At 41.0% G+C, this 20910-nt stretch overlaps 1 protein-coding gene across 2 annotated transcripts in view; it reads right to left on the reverse strand.

Moving 5' to 3' along the window:
• The window catches only part of JADE3 (jade family PHD finger 3), a 183833-nt gene that overhangs the window by 11829 nt on the left and 151094 nt on the right, over positions 1 to 20910 (reverse strand). For both annotated transcript variants that reach the window (XM_066357000.1, XM_066356999.1), the window contains exons 6-8: positions 18308 to 18519; positions 12756 to 12923; positions 9714 to 9830 (exon numbers count right to left, since the gene is read on the reverse strand). In XM_066357000.1, coding sequence (XP_066213097.1) covers positions 9714 to 9830; positions 12756 to 12923; positions 18308 to 18519 — 497 coding nt within the window. The remainder of the gene's footprint in view (positions 1 to 9713; positions 9831 to 12755; positions 12924 to 18307; positions 18520 to 20910) is intronic.

Raw genomic sequence — 20910 nt, forward strand, 5'->3', positions numbered from 1 at the left:
ACTACTAGTTCCACTAACATTTACTGAGTATTTACTATCAGACACTGTGCTAAGCTCTTTACCACCTTAATAAGTAGGCACTATCATCATCTCCATATCTAGATTTGGAAACTGAAGCACAGGTATGATAAATAATGTCCTCAAGACTACATAACAAGCAAGAGGTGGAACCAGGATTTGAATTACAGAAGTCTGGCTCCAAAGGCCATATATATATTTTTTACAGGGACAGAGAGTCAGAGAGAGGGATAGATAGGGACAGACAGGCAGGAACGGAGAGAGATGAAAAGCATCAATCATTAGTTCCTCGTTGCGACACCTTAGTTGTTCATTGATTGCTTTCTCATATGTGCCTTGACTGCGGGCCTTCAGCAGACCGAGTAACCCTTTGCTCGAGCCAGCGACCTTGGGTCCAAGCTGGTGAGCTTTTGCTCAAACCAGATGAGCCTGTGCTCAAGCTGGCAACCTCGGGGTCTCGAACCTGGGTTCTCTGCATCCCAGTCCGACGCTCTATCCACTGTGCCACTGCCTGGTCAGGCCAAAGGCCATATTCTTAACCAATGTTCTTTTCTTTCTTTTCAGGGAATGCCTAGCCTAAAGCATCTGGATCTAGGCTGAAAGGGGTTTACACATAAGATTTATAAGGACCATAATAGGAATTATGAAAAGCTGGCAGAGAGACTGTGTCTTAGGTCTAAGGCAAAACCCAGAGGTGTCTGGGAATCTGACTTGAACCCAGTCTTTAGTTGTTCTAGGCTTATCAGAAGCCTTCACGATCATGAGAAAGATTGTAGCTCCCAGATATGGAAGCTGTAGATATTGGCTAGTTTGGACCCCCAATCCTGCAGTGTTAGAGTTTATCCTTGTCCAGTGAATGTTCTGAAATCAAGAGAATAAGAGAGATGCAGAATTTCCACCGTTGGGAGACAGGAAAAATAAACACAATTCATAGTTAAGAAATTTCCATAGTTTATAAAGCTATTAAAATACCCCAAATATGTTACTAATCACAAAGACTATTAAACATCTGAAGAGCAACGATGTTAATAAAACTCAACCCTTACAGAATTTCTATATAGTTGATTCTTGAATAACAATGGGCCTGAGTTGCATGGGTCCACTTATACATAGATTTTCCAATTGACCTGCACCATTCAAACCTGCAGTTTAAGGGTCAACTCTGAGGTTGGGAATCCACATGTGGGGAGAGCTCACTGTAGTTATACATGCATTTTCAACTGTACAGGAGGTTGGTTCCCCTAACCCTTGCATAGTTCAAGGGTCACCTGTATTTGTTTACTGTATTTTTCATCCCCATACAGGGAGCAAGATGCTAAATTACTAATGGGCTTGGAATTAACTTTACTTAGTGGTGGTTTAAAAGGAAAAAAAAAGTTTTGGTCTGTTTTCCCACAGGAAAACTAGGTGTCAACTATAAAAAGCAAAGAATATTCCATTACTACAAACAGAATGTAGGTGGAAAAAGATACAACCAAGCTTAAGGTCACCTGAAGTTCATGCCCCTTCACTTGGGGAGGGACTTTTTTAAAAAAATATTTATTTAGCCTGGCCTGTGGTGGTGAATTGGATAGAGCATCAACCTAGAATGCTGAGGTCAACGATTCAAGGTCCTGGGCTTGCCTAGTCAAGGTACCTATAAGAAGCAAGTTGACGCTTCCCATTCCTCTCCCTTGCACCTTTCTCTCTTTCTTCTCTGTAAAAAAATCAATAAATAAAATCTTGCTTGGTCTGTGGTGGCATAGTGGATACAGTGTCAAACTGGAACACTGAGGTCCCTGGTTTGAAACCCTGGGCTTGACTGGTCAAGGCACATACGACAAGCAACAAGCAAACAATTAACAACTCAAATGAAGTAACTAAGAGTTGATATTTCTTGCTCCCACCCTTTCTTTCCTCTCTCTATAAAATCTTTTAAAAAATGATTTTATTTACTGATTTTTTTTTTAGAGAGGAGAGAGAGGGAGAGGGGGGAGAGAGAGAGAGAGAGAGAGAGAGAGAGAGAGAGAGAGAGAGAGAGAGAGAGAAAGGGAGTAGGAGTAGGAAGCATCAACTCCCATACGTGCCTTGACAAGACAAGTGCAGGGTTTCAAACCAGCGACCTCAGCGTTCCAGGTCGATGCTTTATCCACTGCACTCCCACAGGTCAGGCTTTATTTAATTTTTTTTAGAAATTATTTTATTGATTTTGAGAGAAGGGAGAGACAGAGAGAGAGCAAGAGAGCCAGAGAGAGAGAAAGAGAGAGAGGAAGGGGGAGAGAGGGAGGGAGGGAGGGAGGGAGGGAAGGAGGGAGGGAGGGAGAGGGAGGGGAAGGGGGAGAAAGAAAGAGAGGAATGGGGAGAGAGGAGAGAGATGAGAATCATCAACTCATAGTTGTTCCACTTTAGTTGTTCATTGATTGTTTCTTATATGTGCCTCGATGGGGGAGGGGCTTCAGGCCAATCCAGTGACTCCTTGCTCAAGCCAGTAACATTGGGATCATGTTGATGACCCAACACTCAAGCTGGTGACCCCATACTCAAGCTGGAGATTCTGCACTCAAGCTGATGAGCTCGGGGTTTTGAACTGGTGGCCTCAGTGTTCCAGGTCGATGTTCTACCCACTGTGCCATGACCAGTCAGGGTCCCATGGATTATTGTAATAGCCTCCTTATTGCTTTACCTGTTTTTAATCTTTTTTCACAGTCTATTTTTACACAGCAACAAGAGTACCCATTTTTGTTTTAACCTTCTACTATGGAAATTTAAAAACCTTTATAAAAACATAGAGAATACTATAATAAATACCATATAACTACCATCCAGCTTCAATAATTATTAGTGTACAACCAATCTTGTCTTAATTTTAACCACCACACTACCCTGTCCTCCAGATTATTTTGAAGCAAATCTTAGACATCAAATCATTCTACATAGTGATCCCTTAAAAACAAATCATGTTACTTGTCTGCTCAAAACCTGCCAATGCGCCTGCCCCAGGTTAAACTCAGAGTGAAACCAAACGATCTCATACGGGCCCTGGAAGCTCTGTACCAGGGGCTGGTAAACTACGGCCCAGAGGCCAAACGCAGTTAGCTGTTTGTTTCTGTGTGGCCCATGAACTAAGAAAGGTTTTCAGATTTTCAAATGATGGAAAAAACCAAAAGAGCAATAATATTTCATGACATATGAAATAATAGATATTTTAGAGTCCACAAATAAAATGACCATGTTCATTTGCTTAAGTATTACTTATGGCTGCTTTCGTGGCAGAGTTCAGTAGTTGTGACAGAGACTGACTGTATGGCCTGCAAAGCCTAAAATATTTACCATCTGGCCATTTATAGAAAAAATTGCCAATTCCTGCCCCAACCAAAAAGTCTCCATGTAATCTCTCTGATCTTTTCCTGTATGCTCTATTCAAGTCTCATCGGCTTCTTTTCTGTTGCTCAAACAGGCTAGACATACTCCTACCTCCAGGGGCTTTGTACTGACTGATCCCTCTGCTTGGAACATTTTTAGCTCAAATATCTGCATTTTCTCTAACCTTTAAGTCTTTGCTCAAATGTCACCCCCAGAATGAGCCCTACCCTGACCATTCTAAACTTGCAACACATGCCCCCTGCCCCACATTCCCCATCTGCTTAGGATACTCCATATATTTCCTTTCCATAACACTTATCTTCTAATGTGCTATTTGAAATCTGCATATTATCTATTTCTCCCAGCTAAAATGTAAATTCCTTAACCCCACCTGAGGAGGGTGATTCTTCTCCCTATGACACTGATTAGCTTCAGTGGGACTTGTGCCTACAAAGTTTTAGCTTGCTGAGATAAGACCTGGCCGAGGCCAGGTAACTGGATGAGGACCTTGGGGCCTAGGGGAATTCTCTTGAGCGTCTAAATGTCACCGCCCAGGTGAAATTTCTTAGATTGCCTCATCTGAAGTAGCAGTCCCCTACTCTTGCCCACCATTGATATCTGAAATTGTATGTAATGTGCTTTTTTACAATCTGTCTCTTACAGTAACATGCAGGCTCTGAGAGCAGAAACTGTCTTTTTTTTTTTTTTTGTATTTTTCTGAAGCTGGAAAGGGGAGAGACAGTCAGACAGACTCCCGCATGTGCCCGACTGGAATCCACCCCGCAAGCCCACCAGGGGTGATGCTCTGCCCACCAGGGGGCGATGCTCTGCCCCTCCGGGGCGTCGCTCTGCCGCGACCAGAGCCACTCTAGCGCCTGGGGCAGAGGCCAAGGAGCCATCCCCAGCGCCCGGGCCATCTTTGCTCCAATGGAGCCTTGGCTACAGGAGGAGAAGAGAGAGATAGAGAGGAAGGGGGGGGGTGGAGAAGCAAATGGGCACCTCTCCTAGGTGCCCTGGCTGCGAATCGAACCTGGGTCCCCCGCATGCCAGGCTGACGCTCTACCGCTGAGCCAACCAGCCAGGGCCAGGAACTGTCTTTTATTCATACATTCTGCACCTGGAACATCTGAGCCTCTGTCTGACACAGAATAAGCACTTTAGTATTTGGTAAATGAATGAAAAATAATAATAATAAACGAACCTATCTTCAGAAAAAAAAGTAAGTTCCACTGTACAAGGTTCTTTGTTGGTTCACTGAAAAGTCCAAAGTGCCTAGAACAGTGCCTGGCATATAATTAGACTCTCAAATATTAGTTGAATAAATTTAATTTCTTATAATAAAAAATTTAAGTCTTAATTTGGAAAGATCTTTAAAATATGCAGAATCTAAACTCTAAGTAATAAAGTACTTATTATACATGCCCTGAAAATGAAAAACCTACTCCAGAACGTTTCATCCATTCATGTATTTATGTTATACATCCATCAGTCTAATATTTATTGTCTGTTTGCCATGTCACGGGTGTGGGGAATCTAAGGATGAAACAGTCTGAGCTTACAGACTACTAGGAAATATAAAACTCATAGATAAATAACTGCAAAGAGGGTAGAATATCGTAATCTGGGTCTGTAATACACCTCAGATCTGCTAAGGTCAAGGGCAGTGCTTTCTCTTACCAGTCATGCTGCCAGTTGCAAATGGTTGTAAAAAAATAATACTTTAAAACAGCAGAAATAAGGGAAAATGCAGGTATTGCAATAGGAAAAATAGGTTAATCAATGGATATAAATTCAATATGCTATTACAAAATAAATAATAATTATGAAAACATGGAGATGTTTTATTTTTTAGGAGGGAGAATGCATGTTACAGATGAATCTGATATAATATATTTACTCAATAAACACTAAATGAGCACTGAGAATGGGTAGGCACTCTCCTTCTTGCTAGACCAGGGGTCAGGAACCTATGGCTCACGAGCCAGATGTGGCTCTTTTGATGGCTGCATCTGGCTCGCAGACAAATCTTTAATAAAAAAAATAACGTTAAAAATATAAAACATTCTCATGTATTACAATCCATTCATTTTCTACCGCTCATGTTCATGGTTGCGGGTGGCTGGAGCCAATCACAGCCGTCCTCCGGGACAACACTAAATTTTTATTGGATAATGTGTAATGTACTCCGGTCACTGTGAAGTCAGGAAGTAAACTTCCCTCCTTTTAATCAAGTAGTCAGCTAGCTAATTTCAGAAACCCTTTTGATGAAGAAGATGGCTAAAAGAAAAAAAAATGAGGAGTATCGTACTTTTCAGCAGGAATGAACAGAGGAATTCGCCTTTGTGTCGAGAGCAGGTTCTGCAGTGTATCTAATATGCAATAATAAAATTGCATCAATGAAATGTAAAGCGGCACTTCGACACATGCCAAACTATATTTGCATTGAAATATCCAGCGGGGAACAGCAGGAAGAAAGCAAGTCAAGAGCTACTGTGCAGAGTGCAAGCTAGTCAGAAGCAACTCCGTGTTTGGACCCAACAGGTGACTGGAATTCAGCTAGCTTTGCTGGTGCTTTAGCAATTGTGAGAAATGGAAAGCCATTCACAGATGGGGAGTATGCCAAAACATTCATGCTTCATGTTGCCAATGAACTTTTTGACGACTTTTCGGATAAAGACAAGATAATCAAAGGAATAAAAGACATGCCTCTGTTGGCAAGAACTGTTCACAATTTTATCATCATGATGGCAAATCAAAATGAGGCAACACAAGTGAAGGACATAAATGCAGCACCATTCTTTTCTCTCGCTTTGGATGAGTCAAGAGATGTAAGCCATTTATCCTAGTTCAGCGTGATTGCAAGGTATGCTGTCGGTGACACACTATATGAGGATAGTCTTGCTGTTTTGCCTATGAAAGAGACAAGAGGGGAGGATTTCTTCAAGTCTTTCACTGAGTTTGCTAAAGAAAAAAAATCTACTGATGGATAAACTTATATCGGTGTGTACTGATGGTGCTCCGTGCATGGTGGGGAAAAACAGAGGATTCATAGCGCTTCTTCGTGAATATGAAAAGAGACCCATCCTAAGTTTTCACTGCATCCTACATCAGGAGGCGCTTTGTGCTCAGATGTGTGGCGAGCAGCTCGGTGAGGTGATGTTGCTGGTCATTTGGGTGGCCAATTTTATTGTTGCCCAAGCTTTAAATGATTGTCAGTTTAAAACACTGCTGGATGAAGTTGGGAATAATTATCCTGGTCTGCTTCTGCACAGCTATGTGCGTTGGTTGTCAAGAGGGAAGGTGCTCAGCCATTTCGCGGCTTGTCTAAGTGAAATCCGGACTTTTCTTTTCTTTTAAACAGTTTTTATTTTTTTATTTTTATTTATTTATTTTTTACAGAGACAGAGAGAGAGTCAGAGGGATAGACAGGGACAGACAGACAGGAACGGAGACAGATGAGAAGCATCAATCATTAGTTTTTCGTTGCGCATTGCGACTTCTTAGTTGTTCATTGATTGCTTTCTCATATGTGCCTTGACCGCGGGCCTTCAGCAGACTGAGTAATCCCTTGCTGGAGCCAGCGACCCTGGGTCCAAGCTGATGAGCTTTTGCTCAAGCCAGATGAGCCGCACTCAAGCTGGTGACCTTGGGGTCTCGAACCTGGGTCCTTCCACATTCCAGTCCAACGCTCTATCCATTGTGCCACTGCCTGGTCAGGCCGGACTTTTCTTTTTTCTTTTTCTTTTTGGTATTTTTTCTGAAGCTGGAAACAGGGAGGCAGTCAGACAGACTCCCGCATGCGCCGACCGGGATCCACCTGGCACGCCCACCAGAGGGCGATGCTCTGCCCCTCCGGGGCGTCGCTTTGTCGCGACCATAGCCACTCTAGCGCCTGGGGCAGAGGCCAAGGAGCCATCCCCAGCACTTGGGCCATCTTTTGCTCCAATGGAGCCTCGGCTGCGGGAGGGGAAGAGAGAGACAGAGAGGAAGGAGAGGGGGAGGGCTGGAGAAGCAGCTGGGCGCCTCTCCTGTGTGCCCTGGCCGGGAATCAAACCCGGGACTTCTGCACGCCAGGCCGACGCTCTACCACTGAGCCAACCGGCCAGGGCCCGGACTTTTCTTAAAATGAAAAACGTCGAACATCCTGAGTTAGCTAACACTGAGTGGCTCCTGAAGTTCTACCATCTTGTGGCCATGACTGAACATCTGAACCAGCTCAATGTGAAAATGCAAGGCGTTGGAAATACAGTCTTATCCCTTCAACAAGCAGTGTTTGCATTTGAAAACAAGCTGGAACTCTTCGTTGCCGACATTGAAACAGGTCATTTACTACACTTTGAAAAACTGGGAGAATTTAAAGATGCATGCGCAGCAAGTGACCCTGCTCAACATCTTGATCTCCAGCAGCTAGCGGCTTCACACCTAGTCTCCTGCAGTCATTCAAAGTGTGCTCTGGAGAATTTCGTGAGCACACTTGTCTTTTTAAGTTCATCACCCATCCATACGAGTGTGCAGTGGACTGCGCCAACTTGAGTTACATCCCGGTGTCTCCGTCAGAGATTTTGAGCTACAAGCTGCTGACCTGAGGGCCTCAGACATGTGGGTGAATAAGTTCAAGTCTCTGAATGAAGATTTGGAAAATCTTGCACGATAGCAAGCAGAGTTGGCGAGCAAACACAAGTGGGGAGAAATGAAAAAACTTCAAACCGCGGACCAGCTGATTGTCAAAACTTGGAATGCACTTCCCGTCACATAACACACACTGCAGCGTGTGAGTATTGCTGTACAGACAATGTTTGGCTCTACGTATGCATGTGAGCAGTCTTTCTCACATCTAAAGAACGTTAAGACCAACTTACGATCACATTTAATGGATGGAAGTCTCAACGCCTGCATGAAGCTTAACCTCACCACGTATCAACCAGACTACAAAGCCATCAGCAAAACCATGCAGCAACAGAAGTCGCATTAATGGTAAGAAGTACTTTATTCATCATTGGTTAGCAACAGCATAACAATATTATTAAAAAGAATTCAGAGACTTATTGTACTTTAAAAGTGTTGGTGTTACATAAAATGCACACATTTACTTGTATTTAGTGTTAAACATATTGTATGGCTCTTGCGAATTACATTTTAAAATATGTGGCGTTCATGGCTCTGTCAGCCAAAAAGGTTCCCGACCCCTGTGCTAGGGGAAATTCACAGAAGAAGGATGCACAACCTTGGTCCTCAGGGGCTCACTTATGGGGAACAACCAGGAGAGAACTTAGGAAAACATAAACAAGCAATGTGTTAAGGTAGTAGACCCTGTGGGAATAGTTTTCCTTTAAAATTTGTTTCTTTATAATTGCGAAGGTACTTTAGTTAAAAAAAATCACTAGGAAAAAGTAAAAAAAAGAAAAGCAAGACAAAATATCTACTTCTGTAAGATGTAAAAATGAATTTTAAAATTAAAAGGGCCTTTGGGGTCCAGATTGTGTTTGTTAAATACCATTCCCAGTAAAAGAACCAGCATTACTTGGAGGAGTGGCTAATTCCAGGTCTGGAGCAAGAAATATACAAGATGAGCCACCCAGCAAGGAAACCTCATGAAACACTCAGAGCTAAGTTCCTAAGCTATGATATCATACAAGCTCTTTTTCTGTAAAGGTCAGCAGGCAAATCTAACTCCAACCAGCTTGTAGCTTCTATGTAGGAGGTCTGTAGAGCGGAAGGGTCAATCCTTCTGCCTTTGCTGAGATAACCGGCCTCTCTCAGGTCATCTACCACCACTACCACCAAATGCTGCTATCGGGTGCACCACCAACTACTTCTACTTCAAGCAGCTGAATTTCTGTGCCCCAGATGTCTCCGATCTAATACCAAATGCAACAAGTGTGCCTATGAGAATGTCTTTCAAACCTAGCCACCAGAACTTATCCATTCAGAGGCATCTTTCCCTACCAAAATGAGTTGCACTTAGTCGAGCAACAGGAAAGCCGAGTCTGTCCATAGTCAATGGGTGAGCTATATATACAACAACACGGACCTGGCTGTTTTAGATCAATGGCTTGTTTCCACCCTGGATGGTGTCATGTAGCTTCAGAACTAACCTAAGTAATCAAACCACAGCCAAGGATAGAAATTAACTACCACTATGGATACTGAAAATAATAAGGTGAAGGGTTCCGAGGTAACATCCTCCCCAAAAAAAAAAATTCCAGAAGTTGTCTGTACAATGAATGGCAGAGCCCTGGGAGTGAGCGGGAGACCTCCCGAATAAACTTTCAGTTAACAGGATACTCTCACTGGTAGGGCAAATCCGACCACCTTGGTGTTAGCCTATTCCACCACTTCTCATGGGGACTTACCTGAATGCAAGCACCCTTCTTCATCTTGCAGAGGCAGCAGACTAAGGCCCACCGACTGGCTGGGATGTGGGAAATCTTTGTGATTGGCTCCATCCTCTCAGGACAACTAATACTAACCTACAAATAAAATACCACCATAAGGCAGAGGCACCAAGGCATTCCTGAAGTCCCTTTCACAAACCATAAATGATGTTACATGAAGCTCACGAGGTGAAGCAAGTCTCTTAAGGTTACTGTGGAACTCAGAATAAATAAAACTTGTCTGTAGCCACTGCTCAGATTTTTAATCATTGCCAGTAATGAAAATAATTCATATACAGAATGAAAGGGCAGCAGTGAAGACCAGGCATGGTTACCTTAATGAATCAAATATATCTATACTTTACTTATGAACTAAAGAAAACTACTAAGTAAAGAAATTAAAATTCACAAAATCTAACATCTATCATGTTTAGCGGTGGTGCCACATGCCTTGTTCTTTTTAAAATCTAATCATCATTTTTTAAAGAAGCAAAATGATATTGTTGCAAAGTAGCGTCAATTTGCATAATAAAGAGACTGCAGCACGTAAGTAGAAAGGATAAGGATAATAACATTTGTAAACTGAAGTCTTTAAATCACGTATCTATCATTAGCTTAGTTTACTGTCTCAGCCAAAGTAGCTTCAAAGTGAAGTTGGTCTCTGTGAGAGTGCTAAAAGGAAAAGGATGTTTTTAAAAAGATGCAAAAAAAATTTTCCATATGAAAATAAGGGGTCAAGCAACTTCTGGTAAAATGTATTTTCTCTTTCTTCTTCCTTTTCAAAGGTTCAAATATGTACATGAGTTTCTAAGAGAGACACAACTTTAACAAGTGAAAGACTGTTGAATAAGAATGGTTAAACTAGTACAACTTTTCCCACTCAAGAAACCAAAAGTAGGAAGATCAAAGAGGTCTTGAACAGCACAAAAGGTACTGGAAACTACTAGGTTCTAGGAACTATAAGAAAATGCCAATAAGCAAGAAAGCTTCTTTTACTGTGTGTGTGTGACAGTGAGAGAGAAAGAGAGACACACAGGTGGGTGGGGGGGGGAGAGAAAGGCAGGTGGGGGAGAGAGAAAGGCAGGTGGGGAGAAAGAAAGAGAGAGAAAGGCAGGCAGGGTAAAGAGGGGGAGAAAGATGGGAAAGGGGAGAGAGTGGTGAAGAGGCACACACAGGCAGGAAGGGAGATAAGAAGGATCAACTCCTAGTTGCATCACTTTAGTTTTCCATTGATTGCTTCTAATACGTGCCTTGACCAGAGGGCTTCAGCCGAACCAGTGACCTCTTGCTCAAGCCAGCGACCTTGGAGTTTTGAACCTGGGACCTCAGCGTTCCAGGTCGATGGATGCTCTATCCACTGCGTCACCACTAGTTAGGTGCCTTCTTTTACTTTTAAAGAGCTCTTCCTGAGTCATGTTCCAGACTTCTACATGCTGAGAAATCTTGCTCTATTAGCTGGGGTATTTGCTGCTGGAAAATAGTGACTCCCAGCCAGAAACCTGAATTGATTTCACATGTCTAGAAGCTGGATGTTCTTAGTAAAAAAAAAAGCAACCACTACTCAAATATTTTTGAAAACACTGATATCCTAAGAATACTACAGTATGGCCTGACCAGGCGGTGGCGCAGTGGATAGAGCATCAAACTGGGATGCGGAAAGACCCAGGTTCAAGACCCCGAGCTCACCAGCTTGAGCACGGGCTCATCTGGTTTGAGCAAAGCTCACCAGCTTGGACCCAAGGTCGCTGGCTCGGGCAAGGGGTTACTCAGTCTACTGAAGGCCCACGGTCAAGGCACATATGAGAAAGCAATCAATGAACTAAGGTGTCACAACTAAAAACTGATGATTGATGCTTCTCATCTCTCTCTGTTCCTGTCTGTCTGTCCCTATCTATCCCTCTCTCTGACTCTCTGTCCATGTAAAAAAAAATAATACTACAGTATGTATCTAGAACTTTTAGTTTGACTCTGTGAGCTCGATTGTTGGATGGCTCTCTGTGGAATTGACATTAACAAAAATAAAGCCAGGTATGTTTTAAAGGAGAATGAATCACTGGTATAGTATCGTCAGCTTCCCCATGAACTGAATTCTGCAGTCTGTCCTGTCCTACCATCAAACTGTCTGACAAATTTGCTGGCTTGGATAATGGTATGGGAAAGAGGATGTGACTGGGATGTCCAAACAGATTTTTAAAAAAAGGACAGCTACAAGAAGCGAGAAGAAGTTAAAACTTAGTGTATGTAACCCATAAGGAAATAACAGAAACTGAAAAACCAGATTAAATAATGAGGGATGAAGTTTTGAATAAAGAAGGTTTTAAACAAATGTTGAGCACAAGTTGCGAACAGAGCTTCAAAAATTAAAGGGCACCCATCACAATGGTGAAAAGAGTTGTTGCTCACTTTATTTGTAATAGTTTAAAACTGCCAACAACTCAAATATCCATCAAAGAAGAATGGATAAATAAACCATGATATACAATGGAATACCACTCAGTTGACAGAAAGGAATAGATGTTGATACACACTACAATACAGAGTGCTAGCTGGACCGAAAAAAGAGCATACTATATGATTCTATTTATACGAGGTTCAAAAACAGACAAAACTAATATAGTGACAGAAATCACTTGGATAACAGGGACCCAGAGAGGGCCTGGAAAGTGGGTTATGGTTACAGATGCACATGTGTAAAAATTCATGAATCCTTAAACTTAAGATTTGGTATTTTATGGTAAGTTTTACCTTATAAAAAACATGTTGCTCATCTCCTGGTCTTCTGTGCCTCTCCTCTCATACAAATTTATCCAACACCACTGCTAGTACTACCTATAAGTTAATCATCATGGCCTCCATGCTCACCTGCATCCAAGAAGGATATGAGGGAGCACAAGTGGAAGCACTATCACCTCAGAGACATGGGCAGGCACGAACATCTCCACAAAGCCTGACTCAGTCTGAATGCTGTAGGAAACAGGGCACTCTGGAACAATGACCTCACAGGTCTGGACGAGTTCTTACCTCTGGAATCCACAGGGCACAGCTAACGTGAGCCCATTTACTCCCTGACTTGGTGCTCTTCATGGCTCCACCTTTCTTTGGACATAATATACATTGTGGATGAATGCCCACAACACAGGAGCGACACAGCCAACTGCCTTCTGGGACTTTGAGGATGCCATAGCAGGCCTGGAGATAGGAGGAGGAGGAGGCGGAGAAGGAAAAATGGTCAGCATCTTCTTACCAGGTCTATGTTTGCTGTCTGGTACTGTCACAAAGTACCCTCTGCTTTTAGGAAAAAAGAGGCAAGTAAGATCAAACAAGCTCAAAAAAAAAAAAAAAAAAAAAAAAAGGATCAAACAAGCTCATATCCAGGATTTAGTCATTTTAAAACACTCAGAAAAAAAGGGCGACTTCTAGCATCTGTTCTAAGATCAGCACATCTGTCTATGAGAAGTGACTTTAAGGACAATAGAACGAAACTATAAGGAAATACATGCAAAGGCTAGCCTGTTACCTGAGTTTGGGAATTGCTTATTGTCTTTTTTGCTTGCATTTTCTGAAGCTTCTTCAATGATTACTCTAATTAGTCAGTCATATACTTATTGAACAACTTCTACATGTCATTCAGTATTGTGATCAAGAAAAAAGTATTAAAAATAAATAGAATGAAACTTCTGAGAAGCAAATGAGCTGATAAAGAGCCTTATTAGGTGCATAAGAAACACTCAGCAAATTGAATATAATATTACATTAAGCATGGGGGAGGAGGAGATTAGTTTGGAAATTCTAGATTTTCCTTTCACTACCTCTAATTTTGCACATACTTCCCCACTTACTGCTCTACTCTCACCATTAGAGACCAAACCTGGGGGCCACCTGGCTTCCCATGTGATCTGGCATACCCTCCACCACTAACTGATTCACCATGGCAACTTCAAAATCTGTGCTTGACCCAGGAGGTTCACCTACTGCTCAGATTCGAGTTACAACAGTTACCATCACATCACCTCTCTCCCTCCCAAATTGGCCCCTTTTCTAAATTCTATCCGTATCACCACCATACTTCCAGATCCAAATTCCTGGACTCATACTATCCACTTTTCCTTCATGTACTGTCTCTGGTGCTTGCTAGGCCTCCCTACAGAGTGACCCCTGGACCCTGACCTCTTCTCCATTCCCACAATTGCTCCATCTAAGTCTTCATCATATCCTGCCTATATTATTTTTAAATTCTCTTCCTACCTTTCACACCTTTAATCCTTCTTCTATTTGTCTGCTATATTCTTTTTATTAAAACAATGATTTCATACCATTGCATAGCAACAAACTCTCTTTAGAAATTCCTTCTGCTCTTAACCCCAACACCATCTAAACCAGGGGCTAGAAAACTACTTGATGCCTATTTTGTAAGGACAAGCTGAGAATAGTTTTATTTATTTATTTAAAAAATTTTTTTAAATTCATTTTAGAGAGGAGAGAGAAAGGGAGAGAGAGAGAGGAGAGACAGAGAGAGAAGGTGGGGAGGAGCTGGAAGCATCGACTCCCATATGTGCCTTGACCAGGCAAGCCCAGGTTTTCGAACCGGCGACCTCAGCATTTCCAGGTCGACGCTTTATCCACTGCGCCACCACAGGTCAGGCGAGAATAGTTTTATTTTTAAAGGAATGTTAAAAAATATGTAACAGGGACTGTACGTAGCCCTCAAAGTCTACAATATTTATTATCTGATCCTTCAAGAAAAACGTTTTCTGGCCTCTGATCTAAAGCCTGATGCTTCCTAACATCACTCATCTGGTCACCGTAACCCTTTGTGTCTGCTGCACTTCTTGATCCCCACCTTCTACTCAGTGTGGTTTTTCCCTCACCAGGTATGCAGTCCACATCATATAGTCTTCTCTACTTTGGCTGTTATGTTTCATCTCCTCATAAACAGAGATTTTAAGGTTACTGGAGGTAGGTCCTTTATCATTAATTTATCTGGAATGTTTTCTATGCAAAGCTCGAGTCAGTGGTTTGGTAGAAAAGATTAGTTTAGCCTGAATGTGAGCAACCAGGCTGCTCTCACACAGTAGGGCATCATTTTATAGGGGTCTTAACTTTCAAAGCTTCTCTTTCTCTGAGGCCAAGACAGATTGCTAGAAAAAACCAATGGCTGGTTCTAGAAATATCCTTTATCTCCTGGCCATTGTATTGAGTAGAAAATAATTTATTGAGCTTTGTGTAGACTTACTCATGTTCATAAGATCATAAAAGATTTTATTTCATAGCAGTGACTCTCAACATTTTCTAGACCACACATGATGAAGGCTGTGGACTCTCTTGAGCAAATGGCACAGAATCAGTACCCAACATTATATGCATGAAAGATATAAAAAACTATGAGCAAGTACCGTCAGGCAAATTAATTTATGTCTCAGTATGAGTGTTTAATACCTGGGCTAAGGGGTAGACAATAGAACATGAAAAAGGACTTGGAATGATCTCAGTTTTCATATTTTTCTTTTCTTTTCTTTTTTACAGAGACAGAGAGTCAGAGAGAGGGATAGACAGGGACATACAGACAGGAACGGAGAGATGAGAAGCATGAATCATTAGTTTTTCGCTGCACTGTGACTCCTTAGTTGTTCATTGATTGCTTTCTCATATGTGCCTTGACCATGGGCCTTCAGCAGACCGAGTAACCCCTTGCTCGAGCCAGCGACCTTGGGTTCAAGCTGGTGAGCTTTGCTCAAACCAGATGAGCCCTCGCTCAAGCTGGCGACCTCGGGGTCTCGAACCTGGTTCCTCGGCATCCTAGTCCGACGCTCTATCCACTGTGCCACTGTCTGGTCAGGCTTCATATTTCTTAATGAAAAAAAATAAACATCTCTTCTAACAGAGCAACAAAAATTTGACATACTATGGTGGCAGTAAAGAAGAAAAATTATGTTTACTAAATACAGATATCAACATGTTCCTGATTCTGTTAAGGTATAAATCAAATCTTCCAAATCATTTTAAGTCCCTTTCCAGTCAATAGAGGGAGCTCTAACCTAAGTAGCTTCTTAGAACATAAGCGAATAGCCAGCCTCACTTTGGAAGACTTTGGAAGAATCTTCTTTATATGAAACTTTATGTGGCACGACATCCAGCGTTAATACATACCAGCTTACATTCTGCAAGGTCTGGTCAGGTGTTACTATCATCTTCTTCTACATGATGAGAAGGCATCATTTATAATCATTACTGGATATGTTTCCAAAACAAATAAAATACCCTTGAAGATAATTATTATGCCGCATTTCATTTTGTTAGTCAAAGAACCTGAAAATAATTCCTTAATATTTTGTCCCAACTGTGAAGGACAAATACATAAAATACATACTAATGACCTTTGTATTATTATTACCTTTAAGCTTACTATATATAGATCCACAATCATTTACCTGATAACCCTAGGATGAGTAACATTAAGAAATTCAGGACTGTACAGATCTTAGGAAAGTAATATAGTATATACATGGTATATTACCTAACTCCCCAATGGGACCAAGGGCAGTATCATATAACCAAATACATTAACACTTTTTTTCTAAAAATACATGACTACACAAAATGGGATAAGGACTATAAATAGCCTTATATTGGGTAACTTTTACCATTGCTCCCAAATCAGTTTTGGTGCCAAACTTAAGCAAAATTTTGCGCTGTTCAGACATTTAAAATTTTAGAATTACTTATATGGTAAAGATTTTCTCTCTAAGGGTGTAATATAAATAACAGTAACTGGTAGAGTGAAGAAAAATTTTTGAAATTTAGCCTTTCAAAGGACACAAGCAAAATGAACAAAAAGACCCAACTGTTCACAGAATAATTTTGAGTACCTTCTGACACAGAAGGTTAGGTTAGGTGGCCCAGGTAATTAAAATAAAATCTTAAGCCCTAGTTTCTATCGCCTGTTAGATAATCATTTTGCTCATTTTGTAGCCAGAATGATGTAAACCACAAATCATATCCTTCAGGGTTGACAGGATAAAACTAAAGTTGCTTAATTTGTGAGAGAAGGCCCTTTGCATGTGTCCCTGTACCCTCTGTACCCTCACCCTCCATGCCTTTTCTGCTCCACCTGTGACTGCTTCACCTATGACTACCGTTACTCAGAGTTGCCTCCAACCTGCTTTGCCCACTCACTACCCTGTCTGAACATGTCTCTTCTCTGCCTAAACATGTGCTATTGTTTTCTCTGGCACTCCTTTTGGCCATTAGGATTCAACTTAGATGCCACCACCTGGAAGTTGTCCCTGACCCCCATCTCTCCCATGTGCTCCCACAGCAGCACAGACCTGCATCTACAAAAACACTTGGCATACTGTGCTAAATGGAAGTTTCCTTGTGGCGCCTACACCAAACTCTGACCTCTGGGAGCCAAGACCATGTCTGCCTCTTCATCACTGACCTTGTCGTCTTTAGTATGCAGCACCGTCCTGCTACATGGATGAGACTGTATTTATTTGTTAGATAGATTAATGAAATATACAACAGGTTCAGAAGAGTGAAAAATCACTCTGCCCAGGGGAGTTCAAGAAAGGATTTTAACTAGATCTTGGAAGATATATAGTTTTTCTGCAGCTAGGAGTGGGAGAAGGCATTTTAAATTGGGGCGTGACCGCAACATGGAGACCGGACAGTGTCAGGAATAAGGTGCTCCCTTGAGTCACCTTATTTTGCTGTAGCACAGGGGCTTAGGTGGGAGTAAAAAGAGAAAGCTGAAAAGAATGTTGATATTATCACCATTCTTAATTAAAAAGGCAGTGTGGGCCTTGGCTGGGTTGCTCAGTGGATGGAGTGCCACTCCAGCATGCCAAGGTTGAGGGTTCAATTCCTGGTCAGGGCACTTACTAGAGGCAATCAGTGAGTGCACAACTAAGTGGAACAACGAGTGGATGCTTCTTCCTCTTTCTCACTCCTGCCCCTCAAATCAATGGGGGAAAAAAGGCAGCATGCTAGAAAGAATGACAAGCAGTTGTAACAGCTTAAAGTTACTTCCTTCTACTGGTATTACCTGTAAAATTGAGAAGTGGGACAGTCTATTACAGTCCTAAGATTCTATGATCTTTAAACATGGGATAGAGCTAGCTTCCTGGAAGTGGTATATTTGGGAAATGGGGGAGAGCTCGGGGTGCCAGCATAAGAAGTCTGGATTTCCAGCTGTAGGAAGTGTAAGTGCACCAAGTTTACTGATCATGGGTATAACCTGATGTAATAGTGATTTGAAGGCAGAGGAGAGACTCCTAGGTGGGCAGCAAGACGACTCTCCAGGGGACTGTAAAAGTATCTAAACAAGGCAATCTCAATGGCATGGGCATGAGGCAACATAATAAAGATCTCAGTTTAGCCCCGGGGTAAATTTATTAAGTCACCTTGGGGATCATAGTAAGTATTGTTTCTAAAGGAATCAGTGAAGAACAGCCAGGCCAAATCTTTATTTTCCCCTTAAATGCAAGCTGCTCCCCAGATATGGGTCCTGGAGACCATCAATGAACTTCAGCAAAACTGACCGTGGGGAAGTGGCGGTCTCCACTCTCACTAACCTGATGGACACAGATGTTACACTTATCACAGAACACCATATCATTCCCTTCTTCACTGTCTGGAGACTGGCACACATCACAGATCACATCTTCATCATACTCTATGCCTAGCCCTTCCTCTGTCTTAATAGCATGGTTCATATTCTCATGGCATTGACGTTCCAGGACTTCTACTGTCTTTTCCATACGATTCTCATCAACTGGCTCACAACCTGCACAGAAATACAAACAATCAATCAACCCATCAGTTAGCTGTCATTCCCAAATCACCTGTGAGCCCAGTGCATGGTGAGAACATTTCAAAGAAATCATTTATTAGAGCTATTCTAATATTTACCTATCATCACTTATTAGTGTTTGACGTGAAGGAGAAATATATTTCACCATATTCCTTGTAAGCTGTATTACTGATCTTTCTAATTTTGTCTAAATCTTAGCCAGTCTTCTCCTAAATTTCTTGTTTTCTCTTATTTTCAGTGAGGGAGGAGTTTCATTGAGCTTTGTAATTTTGAACCCTTTAACTTACAGCATAATAAAATACTTAGAATCACATAACTATATATTTGTATATAAATAATAACTGTCTTAGCAAATTAGTCCCAATGAGCATATCTAATGGTTATACAAGGATATTTTCAGACAAAAAGGTATTGGAAGTCATAAAAGAAAATTTTAGGTACTGTATATGTGATTATACATATGAAATATTTTGTTTTTCAAACCTGACTTTTAAAAAAACCCAGTAATTTTTTCCAATGGTAAACTCCAATATGAAATACACCTATTAGCATTTATGAAGGTCTAACAGCAAATTCTGGAGTTACTTATTTTTGCCTCTTGATTCCTTTTCCTTCTGTAATTGTTAGTCTTCCATTCTTAAAAATCCAACATAAAAGATTCACATGGTAGCTACTGACAAAAAATAAACATTTTTCTGCTTGTTAGGGGAACTAATGATTTTGTGAGAGCACATTTATATTTATTCTAACAGTTTGTATACTCAGAAATCTCAAAATGATCCAAAAAAAATTTACCCAAGTATTCTACTTCATTTGTAATATAAAATATCCTAGGAACTTTAAAATTCCATATAAACTACCTTTTTAATGTTGCAGCTACTTATAAAACAAACGAAAACTAACCAGGTAGTATGTTTCATCTTTCCACCTAAGACAAATTGTGCTTTTTTTTTTTTTTTTTTTTTTTTTTTTCCTGGAGTGAAGGAGTATAGTGTCTGGTTATAAGAGCACTTGAATTCAAATTCCAATTTGACCTAATATTGGTTATATAAACTTTGACAAGCTATTTATCTTCCTTAGGGCTTAGGTTCCTTATCTGTAAAATAAGGATAAAAATACGAAACTCACTGATTTCTTGTGCGGCTGAGATTAAGTACTGATCATACACTGCTTAGTATAGCCTGGTATGTAGTAACCACTCAATTTTAAAAAGTCCTTAATCTGAGTAAAAAATATGCTTAATTTAATGTTTCTAAAAGCTTATTTTAAGCTCTTAGAAGTCTCACTACAATATCTATCATTCACCCTAAAAGAATGCTTAAGATAAGGCAATCAATCTTCTTTTAAAACTCATCCAAGCCTAAATGCAATGTGGTATCCTGTATGGGATCCTGGAACAGAAAAAAGGTCATTAGTTTTTTTTTTTTTTGTTTTTTTTTTTAAAGCAAGACTGATGGAATCCCAACAAAGCATGGAATTTAGTTAATAGTAATGCGTCTGTGTTGGTTCCTTAGCTTTGACAAATGTACCATGGTAAAGTGAGATGTTAACATTAGAGGAAACAAACTGTGAGGGGTATACAGTGACTGTATTAAATGTGTAACTTTTCTGTCAATCTAAAACTATTCCTAAATAAAAACGTTTATTTGAAATAACTCATCCAAAGGGAATTAATGGTAAAATACCAAAGAGACCTTGTTATAAGGTGATGTTAGTCAAAGGCAGCTCTGTAATGACTGCAATGTATATGGATGTTATATGGTTCAGAAACACTGCAAGTTGAGCCATTAATCCGCTTGACTACGCCCCCACACTCTGATTTTCCCTCTCTGTCAGTCTTTTACTCTCTTCCGTTTGTGGTCCCCACTCTGAACTGACCCCACTCCTCTCAGAAGGCAGAGCAAGAGAAGACACAAGACAAAAAGTTTTAAGAAGCAAGGAGTAAGTATTGGTTACCGGCAGAATAAGTACACTTATGCCAAACTGGGTTTAACACAATTTTAAATTTTTGTTCCCATGCATTCAGATAGCAACCTCAAAATAAAGAAAAAAAAAAAGAGGAGGGAGGGAAGAAAAGGAAAACCATTGATCTTTGTACTAATAATGAACAAATGTGATTCAAACAAAAGTGAAATCAAATGTATCCTTCATCACATCTCATATGGAGAATTAAAAACTACCCACAGCTCCACAGAACCACTTAGACCTAAACACTGCTCAGATTAAAGACAGATCAAAAAGAGTTGTGTGTGCCTGACCAGGAGGTGGAGCAGTGGACAGAGCGTCAGAATGGGAAGCAGAGGACCCAGGTTCAAAACCCCGAGGTTGCTGGCTTGAGTGTGGGCTCACCAGCTTGAATGTGGG

The sequence above is a fragment of the Saccopteryx leptura genome, chromosome X, assembly GCF_036850995.1.
Source record: "Saccopteryx leptura isolate mSacLep1 chromosome X, mSacLep1_pri_phased_curated, whole genome shotgun sequence".
NCBI classification, from domain to species: Eukaryota; Metazoa; Chordata; class Mammalia; order Chiroptera; family Emballonuridae; genus Saccopteryx; species Saccopteryx leptura.